This window comes from Anolis sagrei, chromosome 11 (assembly GCF_037176765.1).
Source record: "Anolis sagrei isolate rAnoSag1 chromosome 11, rAnoSag1.mat, whole genome shotgun sequence".
Lineage (NCBI taxonomy): Eukaryota > Metazoa > Chordata > Lepidosauria > Squamata > Dactyloidae > Anolis > Anolis sagrei.
In genome coordinates this window covers 5,996,882-6,016,983 of record NC_090031.1, presented here as the reverse complement: position 1 = coordinate 6,016,983, position 20,102 = coordinate 5,996,882, and the positions used below count along the sequence as shown (strand labels likewise).

The following is a 20,102-nucleotide window of genomic DNA, read 5'->3' as shown; positions in this document are numbered from 1 at the left end:
TCCATAATCTATCTGTCAATCATATACTATCAGTCTACCTATCTTCCATATTCTATCTCTCTATAATACTATCTACCTATCTTCCATAATCTGTCAATCATATACTATCAGTCTACCTATCTTCCATATTCTATCTACCTTTCATATACTAGCTATCTACCTATCCTCCATATTCTATCTATCTCTGTCTGTCTGTCAATCATATACTATGTCTATCCATCTTCCATATTCTGTCTACCTATCTTCCATATTCTATCTATCTATCTATCTATCTATCTATCTATCTATCTACCTATCTTTCATAGACTAGCTATATATACCTATCTTCCATATTCTGTCTCTCTGTACTATACTATCTACCTATCTTCCATAATCTATCTATCTGTCAATCATATACTATCAGTCTACCTATCTTCCATATTCTACCTATCTTTCATATACTATCTATCTACCTATCTTCCATAATCTATCATATACTATATACGTATCTTCCATATTCTACCTATCTTTCATATACTATCTATCTATCTATCTATCTATCTATCTTCCATTATCTATCTTTTTATCTATCTATATATTTATTTATCCATCCATCCTTTCCTTCTTTCTATCTATCTTCCATATTCTATTTATCTACCTTTCATATTCTATCTATCTATCTATCTATCTATCTATCTATCTCCACTCTCTCAACCATCATTTACCAAGATGCCTTGGGTCTTGATTAAGAGAGAAAAGAAAGGTGCAAGTCAATATAATAATAGCAGGAATGGGTTGTGGCCACCACTATAAATACATATGGTAGGAAGTAGTTTGAACGCCAGTCGTCCATTGGTTTTATAACTTTTGGGGAAAGTGAGAAAGGTTGAGATGGGGCGAAACCAGGCTCAAAATCAGGAAAAGGCAGCCGATCCATTCCAATCCTTTACTTGAAAACACAACTTCCATGCAGAGTTGTTCAGAGTAACCGCTTGATGTCGGCGCGAGCTCCCCTGGCCCTCTCCCAGCCACAGCGGGAGGAACAGCGATTCGCTACAGGACAAGTTATTTCAACCCACAAATGTGTTCTCACCCGAACAGTACAGTAAATGAGTCCTATATAAGAGAACTGCTAACAAAAGAAAAAATAAACCCCAAAAAATAAAAGAAAAAACCTGTACACAACTTTACAAACATATTAACATATAAATAACAGGAAGCTTCCAAGCCAGGAGAGCTCCCACAGTAGTCTTTTCTTTCTTTTTTTCTTTTGCTTGAGACTTAACACTGGAAGGGGAGAACCAGTCCCTTTCCTCAAGCATCACAGGGGGTTGGTTTGTAAGGTTTGTGTTTGTTTTGTTTTCCTCGTTGTCAGTGCCTCTGGCTTCAAGTGAGCAGTCTGTGCAAAGCAGGCACCTCCCCTCACCCTCTGAGAAGGCGCCCCGGCGGGCTAAGGCTTCCTCGGCCGGCCGGTCATCGCTCCGGCCCAAGCTCTTGCTGGAAGACGCGCTTCTTCTCCCGACAGTGCTTCTTGTGAGCCGGCCAGTCTTTCTGCTGGCACTGCGAGCCGCAGTACCGGGCCACCTGGCAACGCCCACAGATGTTGAATTCGCGCAACTGGGGAGAGGAAAAGAGGGCAAGAATCAGTACTGAAGACACCCCAAGTCAGCCAACCAAAAGTAGCTTCAGGAAACAGTCTCAAAACATAGGCCTTGATGGAGCCAAAGAAGCCTGATCTGCCCTTGGAGGTCATCTAGGAAGCACATGAAGACACAGGTTCGCAGTTTGGGAGTGATCCTGGACTCATCTCTGAGCCTGGAACCCCAGGTCTCGACGGTGGCTGGGAAAGCTTTTGCACAATTAAAACTTGTGCGCCAGCTGCGCCCATTCCTTGAAAAGTCTGACTTGGTCACAGTGGTCCACACTCTTGTTACATCCCGAATAGACTACTGCAACACACTCTATGTGGGGCTGCCTTTGAAGACTGCCCGGAAGCTTCAACTAGTCCAACGATCGGCAGCCAGGTTGCTCACCGCAGCGATGTGCAGGGAACATACAACTCCTTTGTTATGCCAACTCCACTGGCTATCGATCAGCTTCGGAGCACAATTCAAAGTGCTGGTTTTAACCTTTAAAGCCCTAAACGGTTCTGGCCCAGACTACCTGTCCGAACGTATCTGTCGCAACTCAGGATAGATTCACCTTGCTCAGGACACCACACACACCAAGGCTGTAGGTTTTGTAGTTTATTGAAGTCATAAACACCAAAAGTAAGGTTGCAAAGTTCAATAGCAAAGGTAGAGTTCCCAAAGTCCAAAGGCAAATAACATGAAGCTTAATCCATAGGCATTGAACAAGCAAGAATCCATAACAGCATGACAAAGTCCCAAGAAGCCAAAAGCATTACCCAAACACCGAGGCAATCCAGAGAAGTAAACAGGGTGTTTGCAAAAGTTGCACTGACAACAGGCTGACTTCAATCAGCTCATTAAATATACTTCCCTACCATGAAAGCATTTCGTTGACCTCTAACCTCTCGTTTGTTAGCAAGTCGAGCACGAGTACCCTCATTTGCAAGCGATCCTCCCTACCTAAATCTGCAGAGCCTTCAAAGTCGGATAACTCATTATCTTGGGACTGGGAATCGGAGGCCTGAGAATCAGCTGGCAAAGAGCTCACAGACGGAGCAGCTGCCTCCTCCGCCTGTACCTGGGAAGCTTTGCTGAGATCAGAAACATCTTCTAAAACAACATCCCTTGCCATGGGAAACTGCAATTCCTCATCTTCAGTGTCAACATCAGGGACAGAAACATGTTCAGAAATCTGTAACCCATCAACCTCCTCGTCCTGAGGAAGCTCAGGCTGAGCCACAACACTATTTCCTGCCACAAACCATCACGAAGTTTCAGATCTTCAAAAGAGGCTCTGCTCTCAATCCCACCACTATTGCAAACACGGTTAATGGGGACGAGAGACAGGGCCTTCTCAGCAGTGGCTCCCCGCCTATGGAGTGCCCTCCCTAGAGATATCAGATTGGCCACCTCCCTCTTGTCTTTTAGAAGGAAAATCGAGACCTGGTGATGGGACCAAGCGTTGGATTAGTGAGCAGCAAGTGGAAGATCACACAACTTATGGCAATGAATTGACCCGGACTGGTTTTTGGATTTAGATTTTAATGGATGTGTCTTAATTGTTTTAATTAGTGTTTCAATATTTTTAATATTTTGATTGTACCGTTTTTATGATGCTAGCATCGTATGATATTTTTGTTAGGCTGTCTAATTCTGGGCACCATAATTGAAGAGAGAATCTGGTTGATATTGAGATCTAGGGAAGTAATGCTACTCCTCTATTCTGCTTTGGTTGGACCACACCTGGAATATTGTGTCCAGTTTTGGGCACCACAATTCAAGAAAGATATTGACAAGCTGGAATATGTCCAGAGGAGGACAACTAAAATGATCAAGGGTCTGGAGAACAAGCCCTATGAGGAGTGGCTTAAGGAGCTGGGCATGTTTAGCCTGAAGAAGAGAAGGCCGAGAGGAGTTATGATAGCCGTGTATAAATATGTGAGAGGAAGCCACAGGGAGAAGGGAGCAAGCTTGTTTTCTGCTTCCCTGGAAACTAGGACACAGAACAATGGCTTCAAACTACAAGAAAGGAGATTCCATCTGAACATGAGGGAGAATTTCCTGAGTGTGAAAGCCGTTCAGCAGTGGAACTCTCTGCCTCAGAGTGTAGTGGAGGCTCCCTCTTTGGAAGCTTTTAAACAGAGGCTGGATGGCCTTCTGTCAGGTGTGCTTTGAATGCAATATTCCTGCTTCTTGGCAGGGGGTTGGACTGGATGGCCCACGAGGTCTCTTCCAACTCTAGGATTCTATGATTCTATGCCCTGAGCCCCCCTTTGGGGGGGAGAAGGGCAGGGTATAAATATAGGAAATAAATAAATAAATAAATAAATATGTAAGCCACCTGTATTTCCATCCTAGGACATGGCCTCGAAGTATAGGATAGATTGGCCTTGCTGGAGCAAAAGACATCTGATCAACCCTTGGAGGCAATCTAGAGACTATGTACATCATCTGGATTTTCATCTCAGGAAATGGCCTCAAAGTATAGGATGGCATGGCTTTCCTGCAGCCAAATGAGCCTGATCTGCCCTTGTAGACCACCTAGAGACCCTACATGCGCCACCTAGATTCTGGTCTCAGGAAATAGCTTCAAAGTATAGGATAGAATGGCCTTGCTGCAGCCAAAGTGCCAAAGTGCTGGTCTTGACCTATAAAACCCTATATGGCTCTGGCCCAGCGTACCTGTCTGAACGTATCTCCTTCTACATCCCGCCTAGGAATTTAAGATCTTCTGGAGGGGCCCTGCTCTCGGCTCCACCCTTGTCACAAACGAGACTGGCGGGGACAAGGGACAGGGCCTTCTCAGTGGTGGCTCCCCACCTGTGGAACTCACTCCCCGGGGAAATTAGATCATCGTCATCCCTCCTCTCTTTTAGAAGGAAAATGAAAAACATGGATATGGGACCAGGTCTTTGGGTAATCTGGCAGATTGACACGGAAAATGACAACAATGAGCTTTGGAAATGGATTATAAGCTGAATGGCTCATGAATTACGGAACTTGGGAAAACGATGGCCACCAAGCTGGCTGTTTCTGTGAGATTTTATTGTAATAATTTAATGTTTTAACTATTTATAATTATTGTGGTATGTATTGTATTGTATTTAAATGCAGGCATCAAATATGTGCCGGCTGGAAGCCGCCCTGAGTTGAGAAGTGGGTAGAAATGCTCGAAATAAATAAATAAATAAATAAATAAGACTCTAAGAAGCCCATGTTTGCCACCTGGATTTTCATCTCAGAAAGAAAGGTATCAGCAAAGTATTCAGCCATTTCCAGAGGTAACCGTCTCTTACAAAAAAGCAATTGCCGTTTTCAAAACCTGCAATTCTCATTCATCTCATTTAGGACTACATGCATGCTGTTCTCTCTTCCCACCACGCACTCGTCCCCAACTCACTGCAAAAACTGAGAATTCCTTGAGCTGTCCATTTCTTTCCACCTTAGCTTATAGTTATCCTCATGAACATAGAAAATTATGTCACAACAGATGACTGATAGCTCAAGAACACAATTGCTCAATATTATGATAGACCACTGGTCCAAACAACAAAGTACTCCCCATGATTCATTCAAAAACTCTCCCGTTTTAGACAAATTCTTTCTGGAAAGGCTGAGGCAAAGCACTGAAGAACCAAGAGGAGTCGTATCCAGGCTCTGCTTCCAGTTTGAACGCACCTGTTTCTCAATCATTGTGCAGGGAGGGTAGTGACATTCGTAGTATGTGCAGGAGCTCTCCTCTTCCTCCACCACGTCCCCATTCGCATTGTAATAGCGGGTTACATTCAGCACCGGAAACTGCTCCTCGATGGGGTCTGTGGGGAGCTGCTGTATCGCCAGCCAGTATAAGCTTTGTTCCCTGTTGCAAAACAAATCACGCAGCAAATTAATGACCCAAATGATTCGATACCATTAAGAGGAATTAAAACACAATTGCTTTCAAAGTGCCATCGATGAAGCAACAAAAATGTGTTCCAACGTAATAGCTTACCATGGCTTCTACTATATCTTAGTCCAAGAGCTGAATGCTAATGCAGAAATAGGTTACTGTGAGTTTTCCGGGCTGTATGGCCATGTTCCAGAAGCATTCTCTCCTGACGTTGGACCACATGCTCAGAGGTTGTGAGGTATATATATACCTCACAACCTCTGATGATGCATGCCATAGATGTAGGTGAAACAACAGGAGAGAACGCTTCTGGAACATGGCCAGACAGCCTGGAAAACTCACAACAACCCAATGATTCCAGCTATGAAAGCCTTTAACAACACAATGCAGAAATATCTTGTATTTTGGTTGGCATATCTACCATATCAATATATGCTTTTCCTTCACCACTTTGCCTCAAGAATGCTTGTTTTTCGGGTTCAGAAAGCAACATGCTCAATTTTAACCAGATCATATAATTAATTTAATGTTGTGTATTATGTTTTAGATTTTTAGTGTTAGCATTGAATATATTGATGTTTAATCGTTGATTATGCTACTGTTTTTAACTGTCCCATATTCGTTTTGTGATGTTTTTGCATTGAATTTTGCTGTTGTTAACCGCCTTGAGTCGCCTGAAGGCTGAGAAAAGCAGTATATAAATGAAGTAAATAAATAAATAAATCTTTGCTGTCAGCCGGTCTGAGTCCCTCTGTAGAGGTAGAGAAGATCAGGATATAAAAGTTTTAAATAATAATAATAATAATAATAGACCCTATTTTTATTGCACTGATCAGCAACAAGTGCTCTTTGCTACTGTATAATTGGCTTGCAGAATTATAAAATTCTCATTTTTTTACACACTATCAGGTCCTTTCATCTATGGTTCAGAATTACCAAGAATTCAGGTGTAAGTAAGTTACATACCAAAGGCAAGGGATGAGACATGCTACTTAGTGAAACAGATTTATGTCAATAAGGTCTCAATTCACAGAACAAAAGACTACTTTCACAGGGTTGCTGTGTGAGTCCCCTGTTTTTTGAGTTATTCTCTTTATTTAGTGTCCTGATTTTAAAGGGTTTTTCCATATTGGTCGCAAGATTTGGTTCATTTTATGGTTCCCTCCTTTCCGCTGAAATTTATTTATTTATTTATTTACTGTATTTCTATACTGCCTTTCTCAACTAATTGGAGACTCAAGGCGGTTTCCAACAAATCAGTATACATAAAACATAATATAGATAAAAAACATATAAGAACAGTATAAGACATCACAAAAGCAATAAAAACAACATGCTTGTGGATTTCAGTGGCTTCTCTGTGTATTCTGACATGATGGTCCAGTAAATAAAGAATCATGACAGAAAATAAAGAACAATACTCAGAAAACAGGGGAATTCCAGACAGGAAACAATCAGGGCCAGCTAACACCCCCCAAGAAAGCAATCAGCTAGGCGTTGAAGCTGCAAGGCCACTAAATGCTAATCAAGGTGGCCAATTGCCACATTCACACTTGCCTCAAGCAGACAAGAGTTCTTTCTCCCATCCTGGACATCATTCCACAAGTATATAAACCCCAATTGCCTAGTTTCCAACAGACCTCACAACCTCTGAGGATGCCTGCCTTAGATGGGAGTGAAAGATCAGGAGAAAATGCTTCTGAAACATGGCCAGACAGCCCGGAAAACTCACAGCAACCCAGTGAATTGGGCCATGAAAGCCTTCGACAACACACTGCTTTCACATTAAACCATGATACAGAAACCTAAACATATAGTTGCAATTTGACTTTTTTTCCTCTCTTCCCCTTATAACTACTATCAGGAATCACACTCTGCCTTCAAACTCAAGTTTCTTGAGATCAACACAAAGCGCCCACAGTGAGGATGACACCATTAAGTCTAATTAGGTGCAATACACATTTCATAAATAATTTATAATACTATAATGTACTGCAATATAATAATAACAATATGATATTATAATTATATATTTATATTACATGTAATATTATTAGTAATATTACGATATAGTGGTATGGTGCAATATAGCAATGTTTGATGCTGATATTGTAGTATGCTAAAAATATAATATATTGTATTTAATATATATCTTGTAGGCCACTCTGAGTCCCCTTCGGGGTGAGAAGGGCGGCATATAAATATCATAAATAAATAAACTAAAGATAGCTGAACAACAAATCTTGATGCAATCAACTCTCAATTCCTGCCACATCTCTGTATCTCTTGGTTGTTGAGGAATTACCTTTGTTTGCTAGAGATTTCTTCAGCTTTGGGTCTCCAGCCCCACGGAACCAATCTCAAGTTGTCCAGGCGGTTGTCCACCGTCACTGCGTTGAGATGCACCACCTGGAAGCCGGGTGCAATGCCTCCTCGGTGCCTCTCCCTAAAAGAGAAAACCGACCAAGAGTGAGCTCAGATGTGTCTCATTCATCCAATAACTGCCTGTTTAATCATCCATAATGGAGCGTAAGTTGCTGTCGAGAACTGTCATCAATTTCTTGCACAGACCTGATGCAAAGTAGCCTCATACATTTGAAGTTAGCGGCTTACAAGTCACTAAAATGATGATACAGAAGACATAGGATTTTACTCTATTATTATTGGAAGAATATGTAAGCAAATTTACATTGAAGAAGGTTAGAATAATGGTTTGATCAGAGTTGGACAGTCTTATCTTAAATTAAACTTTTATATAAATACTAGCTGTACACGCCACGCTTTGCTGTGGCCAACCATCCCTCTTTCTCTCCTTCTTTCCTTGCTTCCTTCCCGTCTTTCCTTCTCTTCTTCCTTCTTTCTCTATCTCTTTCCTTCCTTCCCTCTTTTACTTTTTTCTTCTGCTGTCTCTTTTCTTCCTTCTCTCTTTCCTTCCCTCCCTCTTTCTCTACATCTTCCCCCTTCCTTCACTCCCTCTTTCCTTCCTTCTTTCCTTCTCTAACTTTCCTTCCTTCCCCTTTTCTTTCCCTCCCTCTTTCTCCCTTCTCTACCTCTTTCCTTCCTTCCTTCCTTCTCTCTTTGCTTCCATGCTTCCTTCTCAGTTTCCTTCTTTCTTTCCCTCCCTCCCTCTTTCTTTTCTTTCTTTCTTTCTTTCTTTCTTTTTGTCTCCCCTTCCCTCTCTCTTTCTTCCATTACATTTTTATGTATATAGATTCAAAAACATTTCACCTACTGATGCCTCAATTAAGGTAATTTTATTGGCATCTATTTTTATGTGAAGCTTTGTTGCCTCTCCCAAACAATACCTACCATAGTAACTCATGCAGCAGGCGTCCAAAGCCCCTTCCCCGGTTTTTGTCAAAAGCGAAAGCAAATATTCTAGCACCATTTCCATCAGCATCAACCTCCATCCGAGCCTGGGCAAAGAAAGAAAACACATCGGTCCTAAGCCTGATCTGCAACAACTAATAAAAAACAACAGTCCACCGTCACTGCGTTGAGATGCACCAACACACTACTACCAACCTATTAATGTAAGAGCTGGATTCTTACCTCAAATGAGTAACTCTCCACAAGTGGAATGTCTTGCTCATCGATCAGTGTGTACTTTGTCTGAAATTAGAAAGGGAGTCAATAATGAAATAATTCAGAAAACACAGATTCCTGATACATATTAAATAATGTACTTCTAAATATGGGAGAGGTTACATATGCTAGGATTATTTATTTATTTACGGCATTTATATGTCGCCCTTCTCAGGGCCTTCTCGGTGATTGCTCCCCAGCTATGGAACTCCCTTCCTGGTGAGATCAGGTCGGCCTCCTCTCTCCTGTCCTTTAGAAGGATGCTAAAAGCTTGGCTGTGGGGCCAAGCTTTCGGGACAGGGAATAAAGCGGCAATAGGAAAGATGACCAAGCCAATTAGATTTTATGAGGATGACCAGGATGGTTTTAAATTGTGTATTTTAATATTTTGATAAATGTTTTCAGTGTTTATGTATTGTACATGAATTTGTGTCCCGGCATTGAAAGTTTGCTGTGTATATGCTGCGCTCCACCCTGAGTCCCCTTCGGTGTGAGAAGGGCGGAATATAAATGTTTTAAACAAATAAATAAAAATATTATGATCAATATTATATGTACATACAATATACTATAATTCTTAGCATAGCACAATATTAGTATTATATGTTACTATATTGTACTATACCATTATACTGTAATATAGTCAAATATATTATATGTACATACAATATGCTATAATTCTTAGCATAGCACAGTATTAGTATTATATATTACGATATTGTACTATACCACTATGCCGCAATATTATTAGTAGTATTAAATGTAATATGAAATTTATAATTATTATATTGTATTATTATTAATATATTGTATTACATTATATTATTATCAATATTATATATGTATACAATATATTCAATATATTATACAATATTGTATAATATGCCCATGTCATCAGTTGGGAGTCCCTCTCCCTGCACCAACTGCTGCTCTGGGCCAGAGTGAAGAGAGAAGGGGGCCAGGAAGACAGTTCCACCTTGTCTCCAGTCTTATGGTAATAATATAATATAATATATTGTCTAAACATATAATATTTATAATATTATAATGTAATACAATATAATACTACTAATAATAATATTCCAATACAATGGTATAGTACAATTTATTTATTTATTTATGTTACTTTTATCCCGCCCATATCAGCCCGAAGGTGACTCAAAGTGCCGTACAAATCGACACAATTAGATGCCATATATAAATACATACATTGGTTAAAAACAAAAACAAAAATCACACCATAATACATTTAAAACCATAAAAGCAATAAACAATACAAATTATAAAAACTATGTCTTCTTGTTCAATTCCTCAACCGTTCCATCGTCTTGGCCGTTCCTAGTTCATATTCCAATATGAGATTATCTGGTCATGCTGAAGTTCCAAACACTTGCTCAAAGAGCCAGGTTTTCACTCTTCTCCAAAAGGTGAGGAGGGAGGGGGCCCATCTAATATCCCTAGGCAGGGAGTTCCACAGCCGAGGGGCCACCACAGATAGATAGATAAATAAATAAATAGTACAATAAAGTAATATATAATACTGATATTGTGCTATGCTAATAATATCTTGTATGTATATATATCTTGTAAGCCGCTCTGAGTCCCCTTAGCACAGCACAATATTAGATATATATATTGTATATGTGGGTCTGGGGAAAGAGAGGATGTAACACACTATCTGTTACATTGCTCACTGTATAATGTCCCTCGAAACAATATTTTGGTAGCCCTTTTGGAAGAAAGGGCAGCATGGCAACAGTCAGCAGTTATTTGTGACTTATTGGCGGATTATTCCAAAGATATAACATTGAAAGTTGCCACATTTGCAGTCGCAGCCCAAAAAATCCGAGCCAAACTAGTAAAGTCCACAGCAGAAGCTAGAAATGGAAATTAAGATATTTTGGGGATGATATAAACCAGACATTTGCAATTGTTATTATGTCACTACTATAATTTTAAAGAGCTACTATACGGAACTTGGGTTGTTGTAGGTTTTTTCGGGCTATATGGCCATGGTCTAGAGGCATTCTCTCCTGACATTTCGCCTGCATCTATGGCAAGCATCCTCAGAGGTAGTGAGGTCTGTTGGAACTAGGAAAAAAGGGTTTATATATCTGTGGAATGATGTCCAGGGTGGGAGAAAGAACTCTTGTCTGCTTGAGGCAAGTGTGACTGTGGCAATTGGCCACCTTGATTAGCGTATAATGGCCTGACAGTGCCTGGAGCAAACTTTTGTTGAGAGGTGATTAGATGTCCTTGTTTGTTTCCTCTCTGTTGTTGTGCTGTTGTAATTTTAGAGTTTTTTAATACTGGTAGCCAGATTTTGTTCCTTTTCATGGTTTCCTCCTTTCTTGACATTTGGGACTTGTAGTTGCTGGGATTTATAGATCACCTGCAATCAAAGAGCATTCTGAACCCCACCAATGATAGAAACGGGCCAAACCTCCAACACAGAATCCCCATGTGGGCCACAGCAACGTGTGGCAGGGGACAGCTAGTATAAACACACACACATATATATATATATCTCCTAGGCCTGGGTAAACTTGGGCCCTCCGGGTGTTTTGGACTCCAACTCCCACAATTCCTAACAGCCTACCGGCTGTTAGGAATTGTGGGAGTTGGAGTCCAAAACACCCGGAGGGCCCAAGTTTGCCCAAGCCTAAGATACATAACCATGTGGTACAAATACATATCTATAACCATGTGCTGCAAGTATATATATATATAATATTAGTATTATATATCAACCATATTGTAGCGAGAGGGGGGGAAAGGGAGGAAGGAAACGACCCTCTTCCTTTCAGGCCTGTGGAAGCCCCCTGACGTCACAGAGGTCCGCCGCGTGACGTCAGGGCGCGTCACGGGCCTGTGAGGGAGCGAAGGGCCTGGCCCGCCTCCCGCCCCGCTCGCTCTCTCTCTCTCTCACCTTGCCGGCGACTCGGCCCAGCCGCACGATGCCCAGCTTGAAGTCGGTCATGGCCGTGGCCTGGCCCTGGCGGAGGGAGAGGAAAGAGGCGAGGGGCGACGGAGGCGGGGCAGCAGCACCACGCAGCAGCAACGCCGCCGCCGCCTCCTCCTCCTCTGCCCGCCGCCGCCGCCAGCGCCTCAGACGCCCCTCTCGAGGTCGCCGCCAATCAGCGCCCGAGCCGCACGCTCACGTCATCGCTCTCCGCGGCGGCGGCCAATCAGCGCCCTCGCGTCATCACTCTGAGGAGAGCGCGCGGCGGCCTGAGGACTGCGCACGCGCGAGACCGCTCCCCCCCGGCTCCCCCCTCTCTCCTCAACCCAACCCTTTTATCCGAGCCCATCCAATCGGCGCTCGAGCTGTCTCCTGCGTCATCATCACCGCGCAGCCAGTGCCTCTCCTGCTCTCCCTCACACCGCCGCGGCCTGCGTTGATGACGTTCATCAAACTCGCGCGGGAATTCTTTTTTTCCAATCTTTCCTGCGTGGGCGGGGCTTGGAAGGAGCCTGTCGCGCATGCGTACTGGGGCTCATTTAGCAGACGCTTCGAATCAGTGACATGTGATGGAAGGAGGGGGAACATTCGCTTCGTAGAGGAGCCCGCCGCGCATGCGTAGTGGCGCTTCTTCAGAAGCCTAAAGCAATACTGTGGGAGGTGGAACTTTCGCTCATTAGAGGAGCCCGCCGCGCATGCGTACTGGCGCTCCTTTAGAAGCCGAGCAACGGCCGCGCATGCGTACTGGCGCTCCTTAACAAACCTAAAGCAATACTTTAGTGGGAGGGGGAACTTTCGCTTCTTAGAGGAGCCCGCCGCGCATGCGTACTGGCGCTCCTTTAGAAGCCAAGCAACGGCCGCGCATGCGTACTGGCGCTCCTTAACAAACCTAAAGCAATACCTAGTGGGAGGGGGAACTTTCGCTTCTTAGAGGAGCCCTCCGCGCATGCGTACTGGCGCTTAATTGGTTATGCTTTGAATCACTGATATGTGAGAGGAGGGGGAACTCCCGCTCCTTAAAGGAGGTCGCCGCGCATGCGTACTGGCGCTCCTTTAAAAACCTCGCAACAGCCGCGCATGCGTACTGTACTTTTTATTTGAAGCTTAAAGCTCAGCTGATCTGTGATGGGAGGGGTAACTTCGCTCCTTAAAGGAGACCGCCGCGCATGCGTACTGCCGCTCCTTTACAAGTCTAAAGCAACTCTCAGTGGGAGGGGGAACTTTCGCTCCTTAGAGGAGCCCGCCGCGCATGCGTACTGGCGCTCCTTTAAAAACCTCGCAACAGCCGCGCATGCGTACTGTACTTTTATTTGACGCTTAAAGCTATGCTGATCTGTGATGGGAGGGGTACCTTCGCTCCTTAAAGGAGACCGCTGCGCATGCGTACTGGCGCACCTTATATTATTATAAGCCTAGCAATAGTTTGACTCAGTTACATGTAATTTTAACTGCTCTCATGTCTCCTCTCAACCTTCTCTTTTGCAGGGTAAACAGACCCAGTTCTTTAAGACGCTCCTCATAGGGATTATTCATGATCTCCAACGATTTGAACATTTTAGTCTCCTTCCTCTGGACCCCTTCCATCTTAAGAGTCGAGATCTCTTTTGAACGGTGGTGCCCAGAATGGGACACAATATGATTCCAGGTAAAGTGAACCTCTCAACCTCTGAGGATGCTTGCCACAGATGCAGGCGAAACATCAGGAGAGAATGCTTCTGGAACTCTGCCATACAACCCAAAAAACACACAACAACCCAGTGATTCCGGCCATAAAAGCCTTCAACAATACAGTTGTTGACATTCATTTTATTAAAGGGAACTCAGAGCGGCTTACAAGTAATATCTAAATACGATATATTATTACCATAGCACAATATCTATATAAATAACAATGTAAGTTCGTTTGTGGGATTAACAGAACTCAAAAACCATTGGACGAACGAGAAAGAGGGAGAGAAATGAAGGAAAGAAAGAAGGAAAGCGGTAGAGAAGGAAGAAAGAAAAGGGGAAGGAAAGGAAAAAAGGGGGAAGGAAGGAAAGAGGCAGAGAAGGAAGGAAGGAAAGAAGGAAAGGGAGAAAGAAAGATGGAGGGAAATAGAGAAGGAAAGAGGTAGAGAAGGAAGAAAGGAGAAAAAGGGAAAGGAAAGGAAAAAAAGGGGAAGGAAGGAAAGAGGTAGAGAAGGAAGGGGAGAAGGAGAGAGAAAAGGAAAGGAAGGAAAGGAGAGAAAGGGAGAAAGAAAGAAAGAGAGGGAAATAAAGTAGGAAATAGAAGGAAGGAAAAAGGTAGAGAAGGAAGGAAGGAGAGAAGGAAAGAAAAAAGGGAAGGAATGAAAGAACGAGAGAAAGTGGGAGGGAAGGAAGGAAAGAGAGAAGGAAGGATTGAAACAAAAAGCGAAGGAAGGAAAGAGGGAAAGAGGTAGGGAAGGAAGAAGTGAGGGAAAGAAGATGAAAAGGGGGAAGGAAAGGTAGAGGTGGAAGGAGAGAAGGAAAGATAAAAGGAAAGGAAGGAAGGAAAGATGGAGCAAAGGAAGGAGAGAAAGAGGGAGGGAAGGAAAGAGAGGATGGAAACAAAAAACAAAGGAAGGAAGGAAGTAGGGAAGGAAGAAATGAGAGAAAGAGATAAAGAAAGGGGGGAAGGAAGGAAAGGTAGAGAGGGAAGGAAGGAGAGAAAGAAAAAAGGGAAGAGGGAGCAAAGGAAGAAGGGCAAGAAGGAAAGAAAGAGGGAGGGACGGCTGGCCAGAGCAACGCGCGGTGTGTACAGCTAGTTCGTATATTACTATATTGTACTATACCATTATACTGTAATATTAGTAATATTACATGTAATATAAAATATATAATTATATTAGTAGTAGTATTATATTGTATCACATTATATCATCAGTATTATATGTATATACAATATATTATTATATTATTAGCACAGTGCAGGAGAGAAGATGGAACTGTCTTCCTGGCTCCTCCCTTCACTCTACTAGTCTACTACTACTCTACTAGTCATGTCATTCCAGGATGAAGATGAACCACTGGGAAGAAGCACCCTTTGGTTTTGGCTGCTTAACCAATTCCATATCCACCTTATAGTAGGCCTTGCCTTGCCCACAATGGGCTAGTATGAAGCAAGGAGGTCATGGAAGGCCTTCCTGAAATCAAGATCTGCTCCATCCACAGCATTCCCTGCATCTACCAAGCTTGTAACTCCATCGAAGAAAGAGATAAGAGGAGTCTGGCATGACTTGTTTTTGAGGAATCCATGTTGACTTTGAGTATTGATGTCAGACTGACTGAACAGTGGGAATTGTTTGGGTTGTCCTTTTATGTCTCGAAGATGGGGACAACCTTTGTCCTCCTCCAGTCTGCTGGGACTTCTCCTGTTCTCCAAGATTGCTCAAACATTATTGCCAGTGGTTCTGAAATCACTTCTAGTTACTTCAGTACTCTTGGATGGGGTTCATCTAGCCCTGGAGACTTGGGAGATAGAAGATAAGTTATCTCTTGGTCTCAGGGATTTGAATGACTGGTAGGATCAAGGATGATCTTCAACCGCTGGCAGGACGCCTTGCTATCAGATAGAACAGAACACGCTGATGTCACACAAGACGCGGCCCGCCATTCTGAAAGATGGGAGAGCGCCAACATCGCTGAGCCATAGATATGGAGTACCAGCTGATCCACACCAAGTTCTTGGCCCAGCAATACCTGAACAAACCTTTGCTCTACAAAAGGCAGCCAAAACCCTACCGGTAAGGCCAGGGATCTGCACTGTATAAGTAACGCAGTTTGACACCACTTTAACAGCCACAGCTCAATGCTCTGGAATCATGTACAAGGTGTGCCAGACTATAACTCCTAGGATCCTACTGCATTGAGCCAGGGTGGTCCCAAGTGATGTCAAACTGCATTAATTCCACAGCGTAGATGGACCCCTAGTTCTCTACGCTCTTCCAAATTCATTTCCCTTCCTTCTGGGATTTCTGATCCTTCTCACACTGCGTTTCTTTGCAGGGCTCTTGCGGGCAGAGAAACCAACACAACGCCGCTCTTCCCCGACATCCATCCTGGAAAACAAAGCAGTAAGGAAGAAGGCAACTTCTGCTCTCTTCACACGGACTCCAATGGTCTTGGTTGAACTCTTGCCATCTTTATTTATACCCCATCCCATCTCCCCTTGTATGTGTTGTTGTAGGTCAGCCTGTGATTGTGTCTGATGCTCAAGATGATGTTCATGTTGGGAACGACAGTCATGTTGATGTGCATAATAGGAATGGGGATGGTGTTCCCGATAATGGGCCTGGGAATGTGGCGTTTGCCCGGCCTGGTATTAAGTTCAGAAGAGAGGGCTGAGCAAGGCAACATTCCTGGGAAAGACCTTTCACCGCTTTTTTCAGAGCCACAGTCTGAAAATTATGCCGTGATTGTTTTACCAGGTGCAGGAGATGATTGTGAAACCATGGCAAAGTTTTAGTAAACAGAGGCAGAACTTTCAGAATCTCAGGCGTTCTGCTTGTTTACAGCCAAAGCAAAAGAAAGATAACAAACCGTTATCTAGTGGGAAAGTGAGAAAGGATGTGTTCCTTTCAGTTTCAGGCTTTGGAAAGGGTTTATGATTCATGGGAGTCGAATGCCTGTCAAATTAACATTCCTAAGTTTGCTTTCAAGTGCTCTATGTCTCATGTATCAAGTTATTGCCAGGTGTAAGTTTTTCTGTGCTGTTTCATGTATCAAGTTGTTGCCAAGTGTAAGTTTTTCTGTGCTCTATGTTTCATGTATCAAGTTGTTGCCAAGTGTAAGATTTTCTGTGCTCTATGTTTCATGTATCAAGTTGTTGCCAAGTGTAAGTTTTTCTGTGCTCTATCTTTCATGTATCAAGTTGTTGCCAAGTGTAAGTTTTTCTGTGCTCTAGGTTTCATCTATCAAGTTGATGCTAAGTTTACATTTTTGCCTGAGAGTGTTTTGTTTCATGGTATCAAATGCCTTGCTTCATGGATTTCTATGTACTAATGGACCTGGTTTCCTTTCAAAACTGATGGATTATCTTGGATTTTACTGATTTTACCAAGCTGTTGTGGTGTTTCAAGTCTGTTTTGGAGTACGACACTTGGGGACTCAGTGCGGCTTACAATATAAATGGCAGCCATTCGATGCCGTACAATACACAGAGAAAATACAAAATTTTGATAAGCTTGTATTACTTATTCTATTTTATTTACTTCTTGCCTGAGTTTGCTCGTATAGTTTTTAAAGGCTGGGAACTGCTTTGTGTATCGGTTCCTGAGATTAGTAAATAGAAATGCAAACACCAGTGAGAATAAACTTCCCAGGCAAAAGCAAGTTGCTGCATCACATCCCTGCTTTCACTGTGTTTTCTCCCAGAACCTCACACGGAAGGTCGGCTGCAGCTTGTAACGAATCTCGATAGCCCAGGACCGGCGGCTTATCCACCTCCCGTCTTGAACTGCAGGGAAAGCAATGCCCCGGCCTACACCTTTGGGTGGAAAACACCTCCAAAAGGTACGAAGAATGGGAAATATGTAGCATTGCAATGATTTCCATGGCTATTTGTAACCCAATCCATCAGATTAGCAGATTATCCTGTCTCTCCACCAAAGCTTTGAATGGTTATTTCATTTAAGATGGCAGTGGACGCCGGTCCTGGCAGAAACCCTGGTTCCAGAGCAAGAACCCTTTCCACAGGAAAACAGATTATACCCAGGAAACAAATGTAAGTTCAGTTTGGGAAGGTGGTAGGTGAACTACAACTCACAACATACCAGGACCAAAGTTTGCTCATGCGTGGTCTAAACCAATTCAACATGATTTGTGGCGCATTCTTTTCCCACATCCTAGTTTATTCTCCATCTCTTCTCTGCAGTGGCCGTCTCCTTTCGACTACGGACCAACTTTGGGATCCATGCTGGTCAACCGGCCCACCAGTCCCAATTTCACCATGGGTCGCAAGGGGGAGTTCTCTTGGGTAAACAAAAGTAAGGGCAACTTGCACTTGTGGGGTCACGGACTTGATAGACCCTCCAGGGTCACCCCAACAATGATTATCCCAAAGATGTCGTCCTTATAATTCCTGCTTTCTTATCTCGTCCCACACCTTTGTGCTGCAGCTACAATAGATGACCCGGCACCCAATAGGTATAACACGGACCGGGCCTACAAGCATGTGCTGTTCCGATCACCCTCCTTCATCATGCATCCGGCCCAACACATTGTGTTTGGATGGGCCAAAAAAGGTGAGGATGGCCAAGATCCTTTTTTAAAATGGTCCTGAACTGCTTTTCCTCCAAATAAGGGCAGACATGGAGGAAACACTGACTACAGATGATGTTTACATTTACAGGTTTTTGGCTCAGTACCCTCCTAATTTGTAAAACACCTTAATATTTTTACAAAATAATCATTTTTAACATAGTAATTTTCAAACACACATAGCCACATTTCGTTCCTTTGATTTGGATACCACTGAGCCAAAAACCTGTATCTCCCAAGGAGAACAAATTCTCAAGTGTATAATTTGTAAGTCACTTAAATGTGTTGTAACACATGGTGTTTAATGGATATGTTCAACAAATATTGTTGTAATAACAAGTGTGGAGACTTAGCAAGTTTCTTTGAATGCATTCTAGTATAAGATATTTAATATGTATGTAACTGTTGCAAAATATTGATTTATACATTAATTACAGTCCACCAGAAGAAGGCCTGAAGTAAGGCCGAAACCGGTCGTGGGCGGCTGATCTACACTCAACATAAGATACAACATTGATATTATTTTAAAGAGACTGTACCAAAATTTACATAATATTGTTTGACATCACTGTGAAATTGAACAGTACAACATGTCTATATAACTGCTTGCTGAATTCTATTATTGTTTACTTTATGTATAAGTGGTTTTTTTGTTGTATATACATATTCAGGAACTCATTTATATTATACCAGCTGGAAGGCACACACCAAAAGACTCTTTTAATGCTTCTTTTCAAGCTTCAACTTGGGAGCTCTTTTCTCGTTCCTCCTTTGAAAAGGTGACCCCAATATTGTTTTTCCTCGCTTACAGACCTCACCCCAGGCCCCGGTGCCTACGATGTGGAGAAGGGGCACTCTGCCCGGCTGCCCAACTCCCCGAGTTTCTACATCCAAGGCGTCCGGCGACCCAAGAAGCACGAAACGGGGCCCTTTTCGACGCTGTGAGGCCGCCGAAACAATGAAGCAGAGTGCCCCAAGGCCCAGTGCTCTGTTCCCAGCACAACGAACCACCCCGTGACGCTGCAGTTACGACTAATACAGCCTGAAATGCACCTTTCCTATCTTTCCCAGCTGTGTGTTGGCTTGAACCACTTCCAAGATGTAAATAAAAATAGTAATAATTAAGGTCTTTGGAAACTATGCAGACAGAGGCAAAAGTGAAACCACTCTTTTGGGGACAGCAGTCACCATTTAAAACATTTCCAAATCTACCTTAAGACAATGCTACTCTCTCAACCTCATTTTGGTCCATTTGCGATTACCCCAAATGTCAAGGTCTATTTTTCTCCAGCCCCACCAGTGTTTAAATTTGGGCAAATCAGGCCCAATGAATGAAAATACATCCTGCATATTGGATTATTTACATTACGATTAGCAACATTACAGTTGTGAAGTAGCAATGAAAATAATTTTATGGTTTGGTGGTCGCCACAACATGAGGAACTGAGACCCATCCCCCCAGCACCAACTGTCACTCTGGGCCAGGGTGAAGAGAGAGGGGGCCAGGGGACAGTTCCACCTTGTCTCCAGTGCTATTCTAATAATATAATATATTGTATACACATATAATATTTATAATGTTATAATGTACTGCAATATGATAATAATATGATATTATAATTATATATTTACATTACTTGTAATATTACTAATAATATTATGATATATTGGTATGGTGCAATATAGCAATGTTTAATGCTGATATTGTACTATGCAAATAATATATTGTATGTAATATATACCTTGTAAGCTGCTCTGAGTCCCCTTCAGGGTGAGAAGGGCGGCATATAAACTTCAT

The 20,102-nt window shown here is 42.7% G+C and overlaps 2 protein-coding genes across 2 annotated transcripts; one reads left to right on the top strand and one right to left on the bottom strand.

Annotated features, from left to right (window-relative positions):
- Nucleotides 1-911: 911 nt before the first annotated feature.
- On the bottom strand, nucleotides 912-12,212 carry ZMYND19 (zinc finger MYND-type containing 19). The gene is made up of 6 exons (XM_060757441.2): nucleotides 12,014-12,212; nucleotides 9,052-9,111; nucleotides 8,809-8,915; nucleotides 7,805-7,945; nucleotides 5,289-5,469; nucleotides 912-1,596 (listed from the first exon to the last, which is right to left on the bottom strand). Exons 1-6 carry the CDS (start codon nucleotides 12,062-12,064, stop codon nucleotides 1,453-1,455), a joined length of 684 nt encoding a protein of 227 aa, XP_060613424.1. The 5' UTR covers nucleotides 12,065-12,212; the 3' UTR covers nucleotides 912-1,452.
- Nucleotides 12,213-15,500: 3,288 nt separating this feature from the next.
- Nucleotides 15,501-19,394, top strand: STPG3 (sperm-tail PG-rich repeat containing 3). Its single transcript, XM_067472227.1, has 7 exons — nucleotides 15,501-15,789; nucleotides 15,944-16,119; nucleotides 17,420-17,557; nucleotides 17,680-17,768; nucleotides 17,919-18,030; nucleotides 18,163-18,288; nucleotides 19,116-19,394. The coding sequence occupies exons 1-7, from the start codon at nucleotides 15,701-15,703 to the stop codon at nucleotides 19,247-19,249; spliced, it is 864 nt and encodes a 287-aa protein (XP_067328328.1). The 5' UTR covers nucleotides 15,501-15,700; the 3' UTR covers nucleotides 19,250-19,394.
- The last annotated feature ends 708 nt before the right edge of the window (nucleotides 19,395-20,102 follow it).

Excerpts from the sequence above, each read along its gene's own strand:
- ZMYND19 (XM_060757441.2), bottom strand. The coding sequence starts at position 12,064 with ATGACCGACTTCAAGCTGGGCATCGTGCGGCTGGGCCGAGTCGCCGGC. Across the intron at positions 5,470-7,804 it reads GAAATCTCTAGCAAACAAAG|GGAACAAAGCTTATACTGGC; the intron begins GTAATTCCTCAA and ends GTTTTGCAACAG. Across the intron at positions 1,597-5,288 it reads GCACAATGATTGAGAAACAG|TTGCGCGAATTCAACATCTG; the intron begins GTGCGTTCAAAC and ends TCCTCTCCCCAG.
- STPG3 (XM_067472227.1), top strand. The coding sequence starts at position 15,701 with ATGGAGTACCAGCTGATCCACACCAAGTTCTTGGCCCAGCAATACCTG. Across the intron at positions 16,120-17,419 it reads CCATCCTGGAAAACAAAGCA|AACCTCACACGGAAGGTCGG; the intron begins GTAAGGAAGAAG and ends GTTTTCTCCCAG. Across the intron at positions 17,558-17,679 it reads GTGGAAAACACCTCCAAAAG|ATGGCAGTGGACGCCGGTCC; the intron begins GTACGAAGAATG and ends ATTTCATTTAAG.